The 23,671-nt window shown below is 36.7% G+C and overlaps 1 protein-coding gene across 4 annotated transcripts in view; it reads right to left on the bottom strand.

The window, feature by feature from the left end:
* The window catches only part of LOC150102912 (uncharacterized), a 536,005-nt gene that overhangs the window by 154,895 nt on the left and 357,439 nt on the right, over positions 1–23,671 (bottom strand). For all 4 annotated transcript variants that reach the window (XM_090397626.1, XM_090397627.1, XM_090397628.1 and 1 more), the window contains one exon: positions 3,064–3,116. In XM_090397626.1, coding sequence (XP_090253752.1) covers positions 3,064–3,116 — 53 coding nt within the window. The remainder of the gene's footprint in view (positions 1–3,063; positions 3,117–23,671) is intronic.

Below are 23,671 nucleotides of genomic sequence, written 5' to 3' on the forward strand. Positions count from 1 at the left end.
AATGTATTCCAAAGGTCAAGAAGGTAAATAGAGTAGGCATGAAATGGATGAATCCAGAGGAAGGTATGTGATCTGGAAGAAGCACAATATGAGTGGTTATAAAACAACCAGTTGCATGAGAAGTACAAAGAGCAGGTGAGTAAGGTGACTCACTTGATAAGAGTAGCAAAAGTGCAGTACAAGCAGCAGTTAGCTAATGTGGCTAAAAAAAATCCTAGGCAATTTTTTTTTTTGATATGTAGCCAGTAGAAGAAAGAATGATTATGGAAAGATAGCACTGATTGGTGAAAATGGAGGAATAAAATGATAACTGTTGCAGAGTATACAGTTGAGGAATTTATTATTATTATTATTATTATGTGACACCTCCAGGTAATCCAAGACTCATCGAGGGAGACTGTGCCAACAGCAGCAAACGATTGAACCCTTCCAAGTACTAACCGTGCTCAAACTTGCTTAACTTTTTGAAAGCCATTAATAGCAGAGGCTCTACCAATCGACCAACCTTTGCTGGCAAAGGTTGGTCGATTGGTAGAGCCTCTTTTCCAACATGATGTCCTCCCAGCACTTAAGCCTCAACACACGAACATGGAACATTATAAACTCCAGGATGTTTGTATCTATGCTAAGGACATCGTGTGTGAAATACTGGATGAGCTTAACACAGGAATTAGAATAAGTGGCAGATTGATCAGTAATATGAGGTATGCGGATGATAAACTCCTTCGTAATGACAAGAAGGAACTTGAACAAATCCTTGATAAAGTTAATGAGATCAGAAGGAACAGAGGACTTCAGCTCAATTCTAGCAAGACATCAGAAGAAGAAGATTAGGATTTTGGATTCAGCTATTTTTCCAGCAGCGACTTATGGATAACTGCTTTTGAGATGTGGTGTTACAGAAGGCTGTTGAAGATATCATATACTTAAGGTAGACAAACAAATGGGTGCTAGAAAGGATTGGTAGAACTTTAAGGCTCCTTAAGGATACTGAGAGAAGGATACTTAAAGGATACTGAGAGAAGAAAGTTTCAATGTGTCCAAAGTCCACTTTGGACACATTGAAAGGATGGATGGAGAACTTCTCAAAAAGGTAACAGAAGATAAAGTTCCTGGAAAAAGAGGAAGAGGAATATTGCTATATATATAGCAATATTCTTGAACTTTGCTTTGATAAATTAACACATGACAACTTGGTATATACAACGCAGTTATGGTTATGGTAACAAAGTGACCATAGCAAAGGATATAATGAAATTATTTAATGAGATTTATCAGTGTAAATCATGCTGGTGAAAATGAGGCCGTGCAACATGCAGAAGGAAGGCAAATATCAGAAGATTTAGAGGTTAAAGAATCTGAGGTATATCAAGTGTTGATTGAGTTAGATGTTAATAACATCATAGGAATGGATGATATATCACCAATGTATCTTTAAGAAATGTGCAAAATAATTAGCTATGTTCTTGACTTGGTAATTTAATGTATTGGTTGAGTTGTGCTTCAGGAAGTGGATGAGATTTGGGATTTTGAGATGATGGCTGAGAGCAGACTAATGTTCCGAGGGCACACTGCAAGAGGTGAGAAAACTGCACATTGTACTGATGCTCTGATAACAAGTACATTAACATGCAGGGATAAGCAGGTGACATCCTTTGTATAATGCATTATTAGTCAAACCTGTCATTACGAAAGATCATCTCTCTCTCTCTAGATCCCCTCCAGTTTCTCCACATCAATGTGATGTGGAAAAACTGGAGGGGATCTAGAGAGGGAGATGATCAAAGTGATATTGAGATTCTGGGATATTGGCTATGAAGAACAGCTCAGGGAATGTAAACTGTAGAGTTTGGCAGATAGGAGAAAAAGAGGTGATATGAGAGAGATATTGAAGTCAATGAAGGGATTTTACCACATTAATACCTAAGAAGGGATTACAAAAAGAGGAGATGGGAAGAACAAGAGTCATCATTGGAAGTTGTGTAAAGATGTGGTGAAGAAGGGTGTGAGAAGTAGATTTTTTAGATAAAGAGTGGTTGGTGAGAGGAATTCATTGCCAGAATGTGTTGTGAATACAGGGAAGATAAATGATTTCAAGGTTCAATATGATTGACATGTTGCTAGTTGTGGGCCTCTCATCATTACATTAACTTTCACGAGTCCACTGACTCCAAAGAGGTTACTGTAATAATAAGATTACCTGGCTTGGTTGGCCAAGTGATTAGCATATCTGCTCTCCAGCCAAAAGGCTGGAGGTTTGAATCCCACCATTGGCATGGATGTTTGTGATTGTCTGTGAAAATACTAGTGGTGGTGGGCAGTAGATGGCACTGGTGTAGATAATGAAGTTCACTGTAGACTGAGTGGTGGTTACAGAGAGTTGTAGAGTAGGTGCCCTCCCTCAATGAGTCTTTGGGCTCCTTGGAGGTGTTAAGTAATAATAATAATAATAATAATAATAATAATAATAATATTCATAATACCTTTAGGTAATGTTTAATTACTGTACTGTTATTATTATTAATACAGATGTTTTTGTGTTATCAAAGAATACTTAAAAAAACACATCCTTTGTGTTTTTTTGTGGGGGGGAATTGTCATTCTATGTTTCCTATTAATGCCAGCCTGGTTGGCTGAGTGGTTAGTATATCCATTCTCCAATCAACAGGCTGTGGGTTCAAACCCCACTATTGGAATGGATCTTTCTGATTGTCTTTAGATGGGATATGAATTTCATCACCCCAGTGTGAGATCACTGCCTACTTATTGGAGGCCTGAAGTGGCTTGAAAAAGGTCCATGTTTGGTCTGTATGGCAAATTTTCTGGATAAAATGAAAATAAATGAATAAAAATAAAAACACACACATAAAATTGATAAAAAAAAATAATAAAATAATAATTCCTGCTGTAAGATATTGCTGGAATTTTTAATTAACAGTTAGTTAAGATTAGTATTTAAAAATTCTAGAAGTAGTTTTTAATTATTTATCTTTACATTATTATTATTATTACTCGTTTCAATGAAATTTATTAGTTTATTTATCACTGATCATAAGTCCTTACCATTTGATTTTCATATGAACGTTCAGAATAATTCATCCCAGATGTCACTGAACCTATAAAACAATAACATACAAGAAAAATTTATCAAATAAATTAAATAATATAACAATTTTTGGTGAAAACTAATGTGATGCATATAAATATATTCTAATCAATTTGCTTTCAAAAATATGAAACAGTAAGATGACCTTAGAAGTGCAGAAATTTTTCACCAGGTTACATCACCATCACTATTATAGTTGATTGTCTTCAAGAAACTATAACTCCAGATAGGTTACGCACATCTTTAGAGCACAAAACTAGTTTGTCACAATGCATGAACAGCAACAATTTAGTTTAGAGTGGGAACAGTATTAAAATTGTAATGGACAATCCAAGGAATTAAAGTCCTAATTGGTCTATCTACTGTTGGATAAATGAGTTGGATAAAACAGTCATTTTAAGATCAAATATTAATTTGATCTTAAAATGACTGTCTCATAGATTTTTGGTAAATTCATGAAACCATACTTCTTGAGGTTTGGAGAATGCTTTAAAGCTGCTGCTGATTCCAAAAACAATCACTTTGCCATATAATGACTTCTGTATAGTTACTTTCTTCCATTTGATTCTCTGGGAAGGGATATCCAAGGCATGATATGCTAGTCCCAACTTGCCATAACAATAGTGTTAAGTCAGAGAGATTGTTTTGGAATCAGCAGCAGCTTTCTATAATAATTTTCTACAATACTAGCCGGTCTATAATATTTCATGCTATGCAGTTAATTACTGATAAATATTAACACCCTTTGCTCTTTATCCTACATGGCCTCTTCTGATAATGTTATCACCATTCAATAAAGAATATCCTTGTTAAACCACAATATACAAATCTCCACACTATTCACCTTTATTTCAACAGTCAACAGTGTAAACCATAGAAGCTTTATTCATTAGCATAAATAAACATGATGCCATTACAAATTCACTTGAATGTCAAAAATTCATATTCCATTAATGCGAATGTCTCACCTGTTTTTCCTAAAATGTTCTTAAAAAAAATTGTTGAGTGCTGCAAATATCTTTTTGGTTTTGTAACTAAATGTTTCAAAAACATTATTATATTTAAATCTACCTGCCTACTGTATATTTAAATCGCAAAATTCACCAGTTCCTGGCATTGTTATGCCTATAGCACATGATATGATTCAGGCTATGGGTTAAAATTAGGCATGGTGAATATTTGTAAATGTTGTTATGCAAAAGATTAATTTCAGTGCCTAATCTGAAAGCCCACCACCACCCTATTCACAAGGCCCAAAGGCCTAATACTAATGTACTTATCCACCTGGTTGAATCTCACTATAGGTATGAAGATTCATGAGCATCATCAGTTGGGAGATGTATTTCATCTCCCACCTAAAGACATCATCTCCAACTTATTGGAGACTTCAAGCCTTCAATAAGTTGGACTGAAGTCTCCAATAAATTGGACTGTTTGGTCTCTAGAACTGTGTTTCTGTACTATGTAAAAAATAAATAAATAAATATAAATAAAAAAATATAATAAATTTATTGGAATTTGTAATCAAACAAAGCTTGAGCTTGAAGTATCTTCATGACTGAGGCAACTCGTGATAAAGGTGGACCAAGCTCTCATCACTACTTGTCTTAGTATCTCCCATAATGTAAAGCACATCTCCTTGCAGACATGTATAATGCTATGCATTAAAGGAAGGGCCACTACCCAGACTGGTTTCGACCTTTATTGAGGTCTCGTCAGTGTAAGCCATACCCTAAGGTAGTGATACAAAGATGGAAGCAACGGAGAAGTCATATTTACCTATACAAGTTGCCATAGGGTGTCTCACATTCTTACCTTTACCACGAGTTCCCTCAGTTCTGAAGATACTTCAGGTGCAAACTTTGTTTGCTTACACTTGGATAAAGGATTAAACTAAATTTATTATAGTCTAACCAAGTGGAAAAAAACTTCCAACATCTTTCTCTAAATCCAAAGTAATTTAATAATAAGGTGAAACACCTTTTGGCAACTCGTATAGGTAAATATGACTTCTCCGTTGCTTCCACCTTAGTATCACCACCTCTAGGTCTGGCTCCCACCGACGAGACCTCAATAAAGGTCGAAACTGGTTGGAAGCATGGGTGATGAATGGTAATGCTGCAGCCTATGAAATTTTAACTGAGGCTCTGCTGTTGCTTTGACCCAGGTCCTGGGAGGGGGGGGGGGGGGGTAATGAATGGCAATGCTGTAGCCCATGAAGTTAACTGAGGCATGGCTGTTGCTGTTATCTCTCAGATGACATATGAGCAAATGAGCGACTCTGCTCGGTGGTGGGGTGAGCCTGCCACCGGGTAGAGCCAACGCTGAGAGTTATTCTTCTCAGTGGCAGGGTGAGCCTGTTACTGAGGGGAACAACGCTGAGTTTTTGGAGTTTGACCCGTACTTGAACATTCAATAAAGGTTGAAACCGGTCTGGGTAGCGACCCTTCCCTTAATGCATAGCATTATACATGTCCGCAAGGAGATGTGCTTTGCATTATGGGAGATACTAAGACAAGTAGTGATGAGAGCTTGGTCCACTTTTACCACAAGTTGCCTCAGTCCCAAAGATACTTCAGGCGCAAACTTTGTTTGCTTACACTTGGATACTGGATTAAACTAAATTTATTATAGTCTAACCAAGTGGGAAAAAACTTCCAAGAAATACAAAAACTTAGCAAACCCACAGTATTATCATCATCATCATCAAATTCCTGCCATGTACCCTCAAGGAGTGTACAGGATATGATAGTACTACATGAAAAAAATTACATCATTATTAATTTCCTATCTACAATTTTCCTCCAAATTAGTCTGTTACTTGTCAAGACTCCAACATTATCAGATTTTATATTTCTATCATCTAAGGAACTTTGTACAGTATCAATCCACCTATATCTTGGTCTTCCTCTGGGTCGTTTCGTGCCAACCTGGCAGAGAACACTTGTTTTGCTAATCTTTCCTCTCCCATTAAGTGACCATACCACCTGAGATTAGCTCTGCTAACGCATTCATGGATGCTGCCAATGTCAAGTTCTTTCCTAATATCCTCGTTTTTAATATGATATTGCCATTGATGCCATCTGTGCATGCCTGTAATCTTTCTCAGGAATCTTATATCTGTGGTCTCTAGTCTTTGGTTAAGTGTTTTACTTCTGACCCAGCTCTCAGATTCATAAGTTAAAACTGGTTTGAACACTGTCTTATATATAGCTAATTTAGTATTCTGACTAATTTCTCTCTTATCCCATATGAATTTATTCAACTGACTTCCTATCATACCAGCTTTGTTGATTCTGTTGTCTATTTCTATATTTAATTTACCATCTTCACTAAGAATCGTGCCTAAGTAGCTGAAATATTTTACTTGTTCCACAGGTTCTCCGTTCACAAAGCAGTTGATATTTTCAAGGATTCTGCCTCCCACAGTATTAATGTCTATATTTACAACCTTTTTTGTGTGAATTACATAAAAAATAAATAAATAAAAAACTAAACTACTATAAGTTCACACCATTTGTAAGTGGAATTTACATTACAAAAAGCATACAAAAAGATGTAAAACTACAGCACATCACTTCTGTGTCTAATATGGTAGAGTTTTTTGGGAAAACAATGTGAGTTAAACACTTCCAGAATGAAATGGAATGAAAGAAAAGGACAAGAAATTGGTTCACTAGGTTTGAAGCTGGACAGTGCACAGATAATGAAGAGTAATTGCTATTGTGCTTACAACCTTAAACAAAAGTGGAGAGAGAATGACAATAGCCAGTTCCGAAGAACTTAAATATCTCTACAGAAGAGATGAGGATACTGGAGACTGGTAATGAGCAATATAGAACCAAGTGAACTTCCTCATTGTCTGGCATTTTCAGAAAGGAAGTGCTAGTAAGCACGGTATGTATTCCCATCCTATAAATATACTGTTCCTAGTTGGAGATGATGCTAACTAGACTTCCAGGTTGTTGATGATATTCAATATCCAGTGAAAAACCACCAGCACCACCACACTTATAGGAAGTATGATGTGGTAGTTACTATGCCTAGTCTCCACTTTCTTTATAATCAGCCAACACTTCTTTCATCCAAATAACACTATTTGAAGTCGTGTCAAACAGCCTGCAGGAACTTAGAGCAATCTCCATTTCAGGAAAGAGCAGTTCTGCAGAATGACCACTAAACAATGAATCAGGCAGTTTTCATGAACAGTTAGTACATAATTCTTGCTATAACTTACTTTGCTGGACTGCACATGGAAGAAGTTTGATTTGGAATGGAACAGTGCTACTGAAGCCATGCACAGACACTAGACTAGGTTCCCTGTGTAAAGATAACATGTTCACAAGTCTTTCACCTTCCACTACATACTTTATTCTTTATTTCACTCTTTATTCCCATTAATCATGAAGAGTTAAATAAAGACTAAAGGCATTATTATTTTTTTTATTATTATTTATGACTCCATGGAGTCAAAAGACTCATTTTGGGAGACCCACTATCCATTAATACAATACCTATCACACATCTCCTTAAGCTTATTCACTGTTGGGGCACTCACCACCACCTATGTCAATCCATTCCACTCATTCACCACAACTCCTCAAGTAAAGACCCTGGACTGAATACTCTAACTAACCACACTTTTAGACAACTTCCAAATACGACCCCTTGTTTTCCCCCTACTCCTCATGTACTGAAAAATATCTTCTGTGTCAATCTTATAGAATACCTTAAGTTTCTATTATATCCTCTCTCCTACTCCTGTTAGCTAAGCTCTACAACCCACACACCTTCAGTCTATCTTCATAAGTTCCATCCCACAGATCTGTCACGAAATTGATCACTCATCTTTGAATCCTCTCCTCAACCTCCAAATCAACAAGAAACACAGGTGACCATATCTATGCACAGTAGTCAATGTGGCTGAATCATGGACTTATGAAGACATATAATAACCTCCCTATCTTTACTGGTCAATGTGTTCTTCAACATCCAAGTAATCCTCTGGGTTATTATGCCAATACTTGCAATATGACATGAATTCAAAATCTCTTATCCACCATCACCTCCAAATCCTCATCAATTTCCTGTACCATCAATATGATAGAAGTATGTAATCTTTTCATCCCAAAAGTGCATCAATTTACATTTTGCAACATTAAATTGGCAACCTCTATCCTTTGCCACATTGCTAATTTATTTAAATCATCCTGCACGATATCTATATCACCTTTATCGACTATTGCCCCTCCCCCAAATTTTGCATCAGCAAACAACTGAATATCTCCTCTCAAATCTTCCATTACATCATTAATGTACAAATTAAAGAGTTGTGGTTCTTAGTACGGAGCCTTGGGAAACTCCACTAGTCACACTCATTCCCCTTGATTCCACTCCACCATATACTGCCGTCTGATATCTGTTTATCAGCCACTAACCTAATATCCATTCCCATTTGCTCCAACATATGTAATAATTTTCCATGTGGTATTCTGTCAAATGCCTTTGCTAAGTCAAGCATCATAATGTAGCCATTTCTTTTATCCAATTCTGCTGTCACATTATTATAAAATGCGCATAAATGATTGAGGCACTTCCCTTTTATAAAGCCATGCTGTCCCCTATTGAGTATCATATTCCATCTACCCATTCCTGAATTTTACTTTTAACCAACTTTTCTTATACTTTAACCACAACTCCAGAGATACTAATTGGTTTGTAATTTGCTACTTCTGTCTTGGAGCCACTTGTATGTAATGAAATTATCTCACCCTCTTTCCAATCCCTTGGAAACATGCCATAGCTGAGACTTAGATTAAACAACTGTGTCAGAGGCATTGCTAGTTCACTTGCACATTCTCGTAGCACACAAGCTCACATATCATCCAGCCCACTGCTGTATTCACATTGATATTTTTCAATGTACTGAATACATCTAGTTCATTTCCCTCAATTCTTACATCATCAGTCTCTGCCACATTAGTAACTGCAAAGTCACCACCTGGATGATATACCCTTACAAAGTGATCACTTAGTAATTGAACTAAGTGATCACTTTGTAAGGGTATATATCATTGAACTGCTGCTTTTGTCACTTTCCTACCATCAGCACTGGGTAAAGTTATTTTTCCAATAATTATTCTTTCTCTTAGTCACTACATAGCAAAAAATTATTTTGGATTTGTTTGGCCTGCTTAGCTAATTTTCTCTCAAAATCCAATTTAGCCTTCCTTACCATATTTGTTACCCTTATCCTTCTTGCTTGCGCTTTATATTGCTCATGATAACTTTTTGTTTATATTCCTTCCACAATGCTTTCTTTCTTTCTTTTTTTTTTTTTTGCAGCATCTGCTTTATATTGCTACTTACACAGTTTATCCTCCAGACCCTGGGTACGCAGTCTGATACTGCCTCACTAAGGAATTGTTTGACTACCTCACTCAAACAATTCCTAACTGCTCTAAGTTGCCTCCCAAGTTTGTCATAATTGCCAACTTCGTAGTTCCACATAAACCTTTCTTAACTGAAAATTCCACATGTTGAGCAACCTCCCAAGACAATACTGCATGCTAACTTTCCCCAATCGGAGGTTGCTACTGTAAGGTGTGTAGAAGTTATTCTGCAAAATACAAAAAGTCTCCTATAAAAATATTATCAAAAATCATAAAAAAAAAAAACCCTAAAATATCATAAAAGCAACACCCTCCCAAATCACAAAAAATATCATTCACTTCTGCTTCAACTCTGGTCCTGACAGTGACATAAACAATATACATTACCATCAATTGCAGTTATCTAACAAATCTAACATGTCATTCCTTATGGAACCTCAAATGGTGACCTCAAGAACTACCATTTACCGCATATGCATAAACTGCACTTTACACAACTGCAGCTTCCAGCACAATGGTGGCATATGTGTATTTAGCTAATTTGATATCCCATACATATCAGAGAACACAAATTTATAATCCTCCTCTCTTTTGCTTGGCTCTACGTTGCCACATTTCAATGTATTTCTTTACTGTCTTTATTGCTCTCCAAATGATACTTAGGAAATAATCCAAAAGAGGCAATCCTCTCTAGGGAATGGAAATGTTTAAAGTTCATATTGGCTTCACTTTTTTTGATTAAACTAGGAGGAAGATGCCAAGCTAGCTGTTGTTACTAGAGATGCCAGTCAGATAGTAATAACTGAACACAAAATTTCTGTCTGTATACCAAAATAATAGATAATCCTAATGAGTTAAGGTTTCCATAGCTTGATATATCCATGATTTTGTGTCTGGCAAGTACCATGTGTAACTTTTTTTAATAAGAAATTACTTTATTTAAGAACTAGATGCATACAACATTTCTGTGTATACTTCTTCTGAAGCACACAAAAATAAATAACCCTGCCAACACTCTTTGACCTTTTCTTAACAAATGCGCCTTCCAAATTCTTAATAAACTCTATTTCCAAATATGCTGTAAATGTGATGTCTTCTCTTGGTAAGTAGTTCTGTGAGTATATATAATGCCCTTTAGTTGGAGAGACTGGGTACAAATCCCATCTAGAACATGAAGAACCTTTATAAGAGATTTTCCACTAAGGGTGAGTTACCTAGTCTCACATGAAGGTAGAACAATTTTTCTTCCTACAAAAGATATTTTGTTTCGTACTGTGTATTAAAATACATAATAACTGACCTTATAGCTTTAAGTTGCTTTGGTCACAATTTCAAAATTTGTCTCCTCTTGGTAACCCAGACTGTAACCTTGTTCAAGTTTCCATTATTATGGACCATCCTTCATAAGTCAGTCTCAGTCTGTAGCATTTCTACAAAGGAAGTACTGCCAAGCCCAGTAAGTATTCCCATCGCATAAACATACCTTTCTTAGTTGGAGAGGATGCTAGCTAGACCTGCAGGTTTTTTGATGACATTCACTGTGCAGTGAAACACCACCATGCTTATGGGAAGTACCACTTCAAATCAAGGAAGAAATAAGAAAATTCAATTATAAACTTGTACAACAAACAAGTGAAGTCAGCTGCAGCCTCAAAAAAGCCAAACAACAATTGATGATTAGTAATAAACAGATGGCTGCAGTCAAACTAGAAGATGGGAACATAAAATGTCATTTTATGTTCCCATCATGTGTTATAGCAGATACAGATATGCTATAACAAAAAGAATTAAAGAATTTTACTCAATATTAAATCAGGATGACATAGCAAAAGACAACTATGAAATAACTGAAATGCCACAAATTCTACCATAAGAAGTGACATGCAGCATCCAAAATGGAAAAGCTGCAGATGAGAATGGAGTCATAGTTGAACTTCTAAAAGCAGACAGGGAAATGATTCACAGAATCTTGTCAAAACATTTTACCCTATGTCTGAAGAAAAATGATGTACCAAAAGTATGGAAAGGTGAAGCAGAAAACTTGAAGAACTATTGCCTCATCAGCCTATTATCAGTAGTTTACAAAGTGTTTACAAAAGTCTGTCTTATTTCATAAGATTTGAACAACCAAAAGAAAAACAGGCTTTCGAAGTGGATTTAGCACAATATTATATTCAAGTTGACCATATTCAAGCTGTAGAGTAGATTATTGAATAGTACCATGAATAATCATGAACTATAATCATGTCTTGGTTATATTGATTATGAGAAAGCCTTTGATTCAGTAAAAACTTGTGCAATACTTAAAGTACTACGAAACCAACAAGTGGATGAGCCAGATATCAAGAACATTAAATCAACACATACCAATGCAAGAACAGCAATTCATTTCAATGGAAACATCTCAGTAGAGATGTTTCCATTGAAATGAATATATGAATGAATATATGAATGAATGAATATCTCCAAAACTATTCACCACATGCCTAGAAGAAATAAACTTTTTGATTGAGAAGAAAAAGGTCTGAAGATAAATGGAAAACATTTAAGCCATTTATGCTTTGCAGATGACAGTTAACTTTACTTCAACTACACATTACAGACTCATATGAACTACATGAACTCCAAACTGTACTGGAGTTCACAGCTGGCTTAAAGATAAACTTAAAGAAGATCCAAGTTAAGTTCAATAATGTTAATAATGATGAAATTGAACAAGTGGATCATTACACATACTGAGCCTCCATAGCTCAGTCGTTTAGATGAAGCCCTTTGGTCAGAAAGACCTGAGTTCGATTCCCGTCCATGATGTGAGAAACCTTTATCTGCTCTCTTTTGACCAGAATACAGAATTACAATTTACATGAAGAGAAAGTTTATTGGTTCTTGACAATTGTGTAGCACACCTTCATTTAGATTCTTTGAAAAATATTCAATTGGAATTTTTATCCATAACACGACAGCCTTGATACAGCTAATGGACATCAGAATCATAAAAAAATCTGAAGATCTTGTATTGTGAAAAGTTGGTAAATTACATACTTGAAGCAACTGAAGAAAATCTATTGAGATCATATTCAGCAACTAAGAAGGTAATCATAAAAGCAAATATTTTATAAGCAATATAGATTATTATTATTATTACAGGCGACTCCAGGGAGTCCTTAGACTCATCAAGGGAGGCTCTAAACATCATGTCCACACAACTATATGACATTCTCACAGTATCTATCATACCTTGCCTTGAACTCACTCACCGTCATAGTACCCACAACAGACTCTGGCAGCTTATTCCACATATTTACCACTCTAAAAGTAAAGAACCCAGCACTAACACTCCTGCTAACGACACTCTTGCCCAGCTTCCATTGGTGTCCCCTAGTTCTCCCACCACCAGTCCTGATCTCAAAAATATCCTCTGAATTAATCCTAGCCCTTTAGCAATTTGAATGTCTCAATCATATCTCCCCTTTTCTGCCTATCAACTAATTTCTGCAACCCACAAATCTTTAACCTGTTCTCATATGGTTCATTCCATAGACCTGCTATCATCTTAGTCACTCGCCTCTGGATCCTCTCCACCTCCTCCCCATCAAGAAGGAACCTAGGTGACCAAATCTGGGCACAGTAGTCATGGACAATAGTTGCCAAGGGATAAGCTACACGGCTATTCAAAACTGTTTTGTCACTGTGTTTTTAAGCATTCAACTGTGGATATGCCAGATATGGCCAATAGAGAAAATAGAGATATGGCCAATAGAGAAAATGACCATTGATTTCTTCAATGCTATAATGAAAATAAAGATTATGAGGATGAAACTTTGAACAATCTGCAACAAAACATCACAGAACATTAGAAGAATGTGAAAGTGATAAGAATAACAGTCCTGAGCTTGAACTAGTGACTAACTAGAAAATTTATTGCAGGAATATGACGGTTTCATGCAGCAATGAAGATAGGTCTATATATGCACTAGATATCTGCACTGCAATGGCTCAATTATAGTCAATCAAAAAAAATTCAACCCACTACACTCAATCAGTGTATATCAATTAAAGTATTTTCATGGTAACTATCATACTTTGATTAAAGCCAATTGTTTATCTCTAAGTCAGAAATTTTGCTATTCAATAAATGAGAAATTTGTCTAAACTTATCTTTTGTAGATATATCTTCTAACTCTTTACATGCAACTTCTTGTAATTGTGTGAGCCATTTAATTGGGCCAAATTATGCTATTCTTGATGTGACCCAATTAACTAGAATCCACTGTATGCCTCTGCCACCATAATCCTGCTTTATAAAGTGCAATTACAGTGGCAAAGGCAATAGGAGGTTTATTTGTAAATACTCTTTTATACGAGGGAGATATGGAAAATTCTGATAAATACCTAGAACCAAAATGATATAGACCTAGGAACATGTTACCTTCATAGCTCTGTTACTAGTATGTTATTTCTTGTGATTATATCAGTTGCTTTAATATCATTTTTGTTTTAGGTGTTTATCAGAATTTTCCAGGCCACATCGCATGTCTGGAATGAAGAAGAAGAAAAATAGAGACCAATGAAAATAATAAATGGCATTTACTGATAGTATACACCCTAGATGGCAAAAAAAACATTAGGTACACATGGCAGAGGTGGCATGTCAACGATTTACTGATGATATCCATTTATATGCTTATAAATTATTCAACTTTTTCAAAAATTATTACAATACATACAAGTTAAATTTTGTTTTACACGAGAGAGCAGCTATGAAGATGTACATATGATTGGTGTGGTATTAACAAAAGATCACGCGACCCAAAGACAAAGGCAACCGACAATTGTTGAGTTGAAATGCTAATTCTCTTCAACTGAATTTCATAACATCGGAAACTGTCATAACAACATTCACTATATATTTCTTAGTTTTAACACATTCATGATGGGGGTGTCGTTTATCGTTCCAACGGAATGCCTCATTATTGGCAGGCTCAACTCACACAAAGTTTCAACCCTTGGTTGAATTTTGTGGCTGCTTGTTTGCATTTGAGCTGGCAGGGGAACTCACACACATTATATGGAATTTTCATTTCTTGGTAGAATTTTATTTGAAGTTAGCCTTTGTGATCTGTCATAATAATAAATAAATAAATCAGCTAACGCCTTTTATTCCCTTATAGGGAGTAGGCGAGGCCATTATACCCTATCTAGCTTTTGGAGACTGAGTGGGCAGTTCAATCTCCATCAGTAGCCAATCAGAGATAGCTGATCCATGTCTATTACTAATTATAGCAGCGATAGATGAAAAAGGCTGGCAAACAAGTACTGCCATCTCTTGGTACCTAACCCTAACAAGATGTGTTACTGTCTGAAATAATGTGGGTACTACAGTCAATTTTCTTCAGTTTAAGGGATGAAAAACCCGAGTTTCCAGGAGGAAAAACCCGCTTGCCTGTGCCAGAGATCGACTAACTCGGGAATCGGTTGAAGAAATGCTTGGAAAAAGTTCCTCTAGTCGGTAACTAGACTTGAACTTAAGTCTGACTTCAAGCGACCAAGCATCACTTCCACTGAGCTACACAGGCCTCGTGATCTGTCATAATGACATCAACAATTTCAAATGAAATAAAGCAAACACTTATTTCTTGTAATTGAAAAATTGGACAATAGTTTTTAGTTAGATACTGTGTTTTGGTGCAACATATGGTTTTGCTTGAGTCTATATAGCATAGTTTCTGTGGGAGGGGCATGTGATTCATTTGTTAGCATTGCTTTTATTCCAGCTGCCTCTAATTGCACTATTTGTTGAGAAATATATCACATAGACTGCAAAAGCCTCTGTACCTTATTCAGGGATACAATAAAACTACTTGTTTTTCTTGCATCTGCAGTATAACGGCCATTGGGGAGGACACGTTGTTACCACGGGGAGTGAGTTACTATCGCCTCAACATGAACATGTTTAAACATTTTTTGTGTGCGAGGTATATGCAAAACTTTTTGATGACTTTTTTGTAAAGTAAAATCAGGGATGTGAGTTATATGCGAGGGCATGTTATATTCGAGTAAATACGGTCAGCATTTTGCTGACAAGTTGACATCCTTCTGCTGCTTCCCCTGCTTAGCTGACTGCTATGGTGAGTTACGATCCATACATATTTTTCTCAGTACCGTTTTTTTTAAACCAACATCATTAAAATCAATGCAATACAGTAATCAATTTTACACTGAATAATATTATAAATTTATATATAAATAAATATTATAAATAAAATAAGATATTTAGTTATAAAATATTATATATATATATATCCAGTCATACCCCGAATTACACTAACCCGACTTCCACGAATCCGGAGTTACGCGGTTTCTTATATGTACGTATTCCCATCCCACTTCACGCCTCACCACTAGTCATATCTTTCCAGTGCCGGCTGCATTCGCCAGTGTCGCAGATGCTGTGAACAAGCACTGATTCGCATGGTCTCCATTCATACACAATTTTTATAGTCTACAAACCTTGTGAATGTTTAATGTTATGTTCTTGATAAACATTTTATCACATAAAAAATAATAAAGTCGTCCAAAAGAAGCAAGTCCGATTCTACTACAGCTAGCAAGAAAAGAAAAACATTGACTTTGGAAGCAAAACTCAACATCATTAAGGATTTTGAAGGCAGAATGAAAATTTGTGAGCTAGCAAAGAAGTTCGATCTACAGGAATCCACAGTAAGAACAATCATAAAAGAAAGGTTTACAGATCTTGGAGGACATACATTCTAACGGGGAATGAATTGTAGCCCACAAAGCAAGGAATAAAAAAATCATTAGCTTGCTATGAAGAAATTTTGCGTGACAAGAAAAAGAAATTATGCCGTCAGACGAATCTATTAGATTTTATGAAACCATCGACATTGAAATAACTTTCTTTTTTTATGTACGAAAAACTACAATTATGATTATATTTCTTAAAAAATATAGGTGTTTTTGTAAACCTTTCGTCCCAATTGTATGTTTGTATATATAAATTACATGCAAAATTATACCCCGAGTTACGCGAATTCGACGTACGCGCTTTTTGTTGGTTCCACCTACCACGTAACTTCGGGGTATGACTGTATATTATAAATTTATAAATAAATAAATTTTCTATTAATTTTTTCCCTATTAAAAACTGCCCAGCACATCAGCAACTCAATTTGTAAACTTTTGGCATGCACACACAAAAAGGTTCGCCACCACTGGTATACACCATTGTTTTTTTCATTTGATAAGACTTGCAGTGCCATAGTTTGTGCAACATAGAATGCTGTAGACATTTTATGTTGTCTACTTTTGGCAACATAGAATGTCTACAGTGCTACTAAAAGTAGCACTGCAGACATTCTTTGCCATCAGGATGAGTGGAGAAAAATAATTGTTTGGGAGGTATTTGACCTTGGGGTTCATGGTCGTGCTGCAGCTCACAAGACCTTGATTACACCTGCCAATGCCCAGTGTCATCAGGAATGGTGCAAACAACATCGTCATTGGAATCAATGGAAGAGGATCCTGTGGAGTGATGAATCATGATACACGATCTGGCAATTGCAATGAACATGTCTGCACCTGGTGAATGATACTGACAGGAACGTCTTGTATCGACCATGAAATTTGAAGGCAGTAGCATAATGCTCTGCAGTTGTTTTTCCTGGTTTGGTCTGGGCCCATTGGTTTCTGTGTCTAGATCTTTAAACACTGATGCCTACCATGACATTTTGACCAATCCATTCTTCTCACACTGTGGCAACAGTTTGGAATAAGCCCTTTCCTGTATCAGCATGATAACGCACCTGCTCACAAAGCAAGAGCCCTAGATCTGTGGTTTGAAGACATGGAGGTGGAAGACCTAAACTGGCCAGCCCAAAGCCGCAACTTCAACCATACTGAACATCTTTGGGATGAGCTGCAGCGATGGCTGCATGCCAGACCTACTCACCTAACTAAAATTCATCAGCTGTTTGTTGATGAGTGTCTTTCCTGTTTTCTGCATACTACAGACGGTATGGAAATGAATTCCAGCAGCAGTTTATCAAAACTTAGTGGAGAGCCTACCCTGAGAGATAATGACTCAACTTCATCATGCACTAATCTTTGATATCTGTCCATCAGCCAGATTCACATACATCCCTATTTGCTCCAATTTATGTAACAGAGTTCTGTTTTTTTTTAATTTAATTTTATTTTTTTATGTTGAGGCCCATACACAAGAGGTTGGTTGGTTGATCAACTTATAGTACAGGGATGGCCAACTATGCATCCTTTTGGAGCCAAAATAATTCTGGTAAGACTTAGAAGAGTCGCAACCTTTGATCGTTGTCATGGTATAGGAGTGAGTGTACACATGGTGAGGTTGTAACGAGATTGTAAGAACCGCTTTGACTAATTACACACCTAATTTTAAGGAGCTTACTAAGAAAATGAATACAAGGAAAGCCTCCACTAGTAAATAAGTAAAGCTGTATAAATGAGAGGAGACCTCCACATAGCCTTTAAAAGAATGCAGAGAACCAACCAGGGCCTCTCACCTAATGTCCAATCCTCACCTTCTTGTGGTGTACCATGTTGGGTATCTACCTGGATACTGAACGAACGAGGATGGGCTAGCAGTTTGAGATTTAGCCGACCAAATTGTATTCTTATTGGCTTTAACCAAAATACAAAATGATGGTATAACATGGCAAAATTTCATTCCGGCTGGGACATCGTCCGGTTAAACAAGGTCCCCCCATTGTTTTCGCCAGGGAACCAGGGCAAACAGCGAAAAGTCAGTTACTGGAACAAATCTGAAAACACACCCCAACTCAACATCACCAGACTTAAAGATCAGTACTATCAACATAAGAAGCCTGAATGGCAAAGAAATGGAGCTAGCTGAGGAATTAGATAAGTACCAGATCGACATAATAGGGATGACCGAAACAAAAAAGACAAAAACTGGTGAGATCTTTCTGAGCAATAAATACAAAATGTTATATTCAGGCAATGACAATCAAGGAAAAGAAGGAGTAGCCATAGTATTCAACACAAAATATGAGGCTCATCTTCTTGAATGGCAGGCAGTGTCAAGTAGAGTGATTTGGGCAAATATCAGAATGCGGGAACTGGACAATGAGACTTATTTGTGCCTATGGTCCCACAGAAGGTTCTACTAAGGTAGAAGTGGAGGAATTATTTGAGGCTCTAGAGAAAGCTACTGACACAATGAAAAGGGAAAAGTTGGTCCTTGTTGGGGATCTAAATAGCAGAGTAGGAAGCGATTGTCAGACATACAAAAATGTTTTGGTAAAATTTGGAGAATAGAGCAAAGCTAATAATAATGGCAAATACCTTTTGGATTTCTGCTCAGGACATGGATTGGTTATTACTAACACCATGTTCCAACATAAAAATGTGCACAAATTCACATGGAGAGAAGAGACAAGGAATAAGAAAAGTCTCATTGACTATGTTATTGTTGATAGGTTTCCTCCCTGGTGCAGGACACCAGAGTGTACCGAGGATTTGAAATTGGAAATGATCACTATTTAGTCTTGAGCAGGATAAAATTGAATTTCATATTGAAAAGAATGACATGTAAAAAAGTTTTAAAGTGAATAAAAGTTGAGCAGCTCTCAGATGTGAACCGTAGACTAAAATACACAAAGATTATTGAAGGAAAAATGAAAGAGTTTGAGAACAGGAATCAAACCTTGGAGATTCAGTGGCAAGCCTTCAAGAAAACCCTGATTGATTCAGCTAGAGAGGCATGTGGTGAAGTTGTCTGCAAGGATAGAAAAATTAGAACTCCATGGTGGACACAGGAAGTTAAAGAGGCAGTAAAGGAAAAGAAGAAAGCATATCAAAAGTTCTTGGCAAATAAGTCAGCATGGGCTCTTAGAGATTACAGAGACAAATATTAGAAAGCTAAACAGTGTGTAAAACTAGTTAAACAAAAGTCATGGGAGGACTTTGGCAAGAATATAGAAAATAAATATCACGAAGGTGGCAAAATATTCTGGAGGTTGTTGAAGAAGCTTACGAATGGAGGAACGAGTGCTGTAAAAGGAGTTAGAGATGATAAAGGTGACATGAAAACAGGAGAAAAAGATATCCTTGAAGTATGGAGTAATTACTTCACAAAATTGCTAAATGAAACAAAAAGTGACAGCACAGTGGTAAAAAACACTGAACAGTCATACAGTCAGGAATACATATCCATACTTGAAACAGAAAAAGCCATCAAAGGCTTGAAATGTGGAAAGACAGCAGGAGCAGATGATATTCGACCAGAAATGCTAGAGCATTGTGTATTATAAAAGTCTTACAGTAGCTGCACTGCATAGTTCAGAAGGCTTCCACAGAGGGACGAATTCCAGACGATTAGAGTAGAGCTCTCATAGTACCCATATATAAAAAGGGAAATAAAACTGAATGTGAGAATTACAGAGGTATATCCCTATTGAGTGTTCATGGCAAGATTTATGCAAGTAACTTGAGAAACAGTTGAGAAGAATTGTGGAAGAAAAGCTTGGTGAAGAACAAGCTGGATTCAGGTCAAATAGAAGCTGTCAGGATCAGATCTTCACTCTACGACAAATAGTCGAGAAAGCATGGGAATATAACAAAGATCTGTCTTTTAGTTTTGCTGATTTGGAAAAGACATATGACAAGGTGCGAAGAGAGAAGCTATTCAATACACTACAGTTATATGGTGTGAATGGGGCATTATATCAAGCAATACTTAGTCTTTATTTGAGTTCTAAGTCAGCAGTTAGAATTCAAGGAAGTACAGGAAGATGGTTTAATGTTAAATCTGGTGTGAGACATGGATGTTCGTTATCTCCTCTGTTATTCATTATCTATATGGATCACATTATGAAGGAAAGTGGTATTAAACATGATATCAAAACTGGAGATGTTAATGTCAACTCTTTGCTTTATGCAGACGATGTTATACTTCTAAATCTGCTACAAGTCTGCAAGATTCTCTGACTAAATTAAATAACTGTTGTAATAGATCTGGTATGAAGGTCAGCATCAAAAAGACAAAGACAATGAAAATAGGCAGAATCGTTGAAAATGTCAACTGTGTTGTGAACGGAAAACCTGTGGAACAAGTAAAACATTTCAGCTACTTAGGCATGATTCTTAGTGAAGATGGTAAATTAAATATAGAAATAGACAACAGAATCAACAAAGCTGGTATGGTGGGAAGTCAATTGAATAAATTCATATGGAATAAGAGAGAAATTAGTCAGAATACTAAATTAGCTGTATATAAGACAGTGTTCAAACCAGTTTTAACTTATGAATCTGAGAGCTGGGTCAGAAGTAAAACACTTAACCAAAGACTAGAGACCACAGATATAAGATTCCTGAGAAAGATTACAGGCATGCACAGATGGCATCAATGGCAATATCATATTAAAAACGAGGATATTAGGAAAGAACTTGACATTGGCAGCATCTATGAATGCGTTAGCAGAGCTAACGCATTCATGGATGCTGGTCACTTAAACAGAATAGGCGAGGAAAGATTACAAAACAAGTGTTCTCTGCCAGGTTGGCAGAAAAACAACCCAGAGGAAGACCAAGATATAGGTGGATTGATACGGTACAAAGTGACTTAGATGATAGAAATATAAAATCTGATAATGTTGGAGTCTTGACAAGTAACCGACTGATTTGGAGGAAAACTGTAGATAGGAAGTTAGTAATGATGTAAATTTTTCATGTAGTACTATCATATCCTGTACACCCCTTGAGGGTACATGGAAGGAATTTGATGATGATTTATTGTGTTTCGACTTTAAAATTATTCTAATTTTAATTGTTCAGTGTAAACTTCATTTAATGTGTTTTGAATTAAACTTTTTCATTGCAGTAATTTTTATTAACCCCATTTCTCTCTCTCTAATAAATTTAGTTTAATCCTTTATCCAAGTATAAGCAAAGAAAGTTTGCGCCTGAACTATCTTCAGGACTCAGACAACTCGTGGTAAAGGTGGACCAAGCTCTCATCACTACTTGTCTTAGTATCTCCCATAATGCAAAACACATCTCCTTGCAGTCATGTATAATGCTATGCATTAAGGGAAGGGCCATTACCCAGATCAGTTTCGATCTTTATTGAGGTCTCGTCAGTGGGAGTCAGACCCAGAGGTAGTGATACTAAGGTGGAAGTAATGGAGGTCATATTTACCTATACAAGTTGCCAAAAGGTGTCTCACCTTATTATTAAACTATTCTGGATAAGAGAAAGATATTGGAAATATTTTTCAACTTCTTCCCTCTTTTTTAATTTTGATCCTCTTTTTTGTTTATTGATCTCCTCTTCTCTTTTTGTTTATTTTTTACTGGCAGATTGTGAAGACCACGTGGATGCAAGCCACATGCGGCTCGTGAGCCATGTTATGGCTACCCCTGCTATAGTACATTAGTACTATATATGAGTAGTGGGTTGGGAAAGGAGAAATTTGTTTACATTTGATTTAATAGCCTGTATATTGTATTCCTTGGGAAATACATCAACGGAAAGACTGTTCCAGAGTATAGCAGTAGCAGGGAAGGAGGAGGAAGGGGAAAAGAAACTTGTTCTGTGGGTTTCAAGGTGTACTGTCAATAGATATTGGGCAGCAGTGGTACATGTTCCAATGGACTGTACTGAGTGGGGGAATTATTGATGCTATCTCAGGTGAACATTTGCCATGGAAATATTTATAGAATACACAAATTGTAGACACCTAACATCTGTGTGAAAGTTCATTTATCAATCTAATTGCCCTCCTCTGATAGCAATTGCTCAACTCTGTATTGAAGTGAAGACTGTTCCACAGTATAGCAGTAGCAGGGAAGGAGGAGGAAGGGGAAAGAAACTTGTTATGTTGGTTTCAAGGTGTACTGTCAATAGATATTGGGCAGCAGTGGTACATGTTCCAATGGACTGTACTGAGTGGGGGAATTATTGATGCTATCTCAGATGAACAGTTCCCATGAAAATAGTTATATAATACACAAATTGTAGACATCTAACATCTGTGTGAAAGTTCATTTATCAATCTAGTTGCCCTCCTCTGATAGTAATTGCTCAACTCTGTATTGAATCAAGCATTTTGAGGGAGCTTTTAGGAGCCTCACTCCAAATATGAGAGCAGTATTTGATACCTGGGCAGATTTGTGATTTGTATAATTATTATTATTATTATTAGTGACACCTCCAAGGAGTCCGACGACTCATCGCGGGAGGACACCTACAACTTTCTCAACTACTACACCGAACCTCTACTACGAATCATCTCCATCAACGCCATCTACCACCCACCTCCACCTATAAGGTTAACAGCTGTTTAGAGGTGAAGTAATATCTTGAGCAAAAGAGAAATCCTGTTTTTTTTTTTTTTGAAGATATGGATGCAATGGTTGCGATGTGTTTATGCCAGGGTAATTCCAAGAAGAGAAATCTCATCTTGTCTGGAAATTTGAGTGTTACCAAAAATAATATTGGGTGAAAATGTTCTATTTGTGACATATAAAACAGAACTGGGTTTTACTAGCATTGAAGATGACGAGGTTATCTGAACCCCATTGGAGAATGGCTTGGAGGTGTCAGAATTGACAGCAGTGGTGTTGATGTTCTGTATGTTAAAGTGAGTGGTGTGGAGTAAGGTTTGTCAAATGAAAGGGAGGAGTGTAATGTGCTGTCATTTGAAAAAACTGTGTATTGGGTTGGAGGTCAACTGAAGTAGGTCATTGATATACAGAAGGAAGACGGTTGGTGAGCGGACAGAATCTTGTGGAACCACAGCATTAGTTGGGTGGTGAGAGGATAAGGAACTGTCTACCATCACACACACACAGTGTGTGCGTCCAGACAGAAAGCTGGCAATCCAAATGCAGAAGTCCTGAGAAAGTCCAAACGATAGGCGTTTGCTTAGTAAGCCTTTGTGCCAGACTCGGTCAAAAGCTTTAGAGATATCAAGTGCAACCACTTGAGATTCGCCAAATTTCTCCATGGTATTTGTCCAGAGACAGGTGATGACAGATGAGAGTAGATTTCCTGTTGATCGGCAGCAACAGAATCTGTACTGGTGGTCGCTTAATAGCTGGATACCTTCGAGGTAGTAGAGTTGAGAACTGATGGTTTTCTCCATCACTTTAGACA

The sequence above is a fragment of the Typopeltis vanoorti genome, chromosome 9 (genome assembly GCF_054136105.1).
Source record: "Typopeltis vanoorti isolate ZY-2024b chromosome 9, IOZ_Tvanoo_1.0, whole genome shotgun sequence".
In the NCBI taxonomy this organism is placed as follows: domain Eukaryota; kingdom Metazoa; phylum Arthropoda; class Arachnida; order Uropygi; family Thelyphonidae; genus Typopeltis; species Typopeltis vanoorti.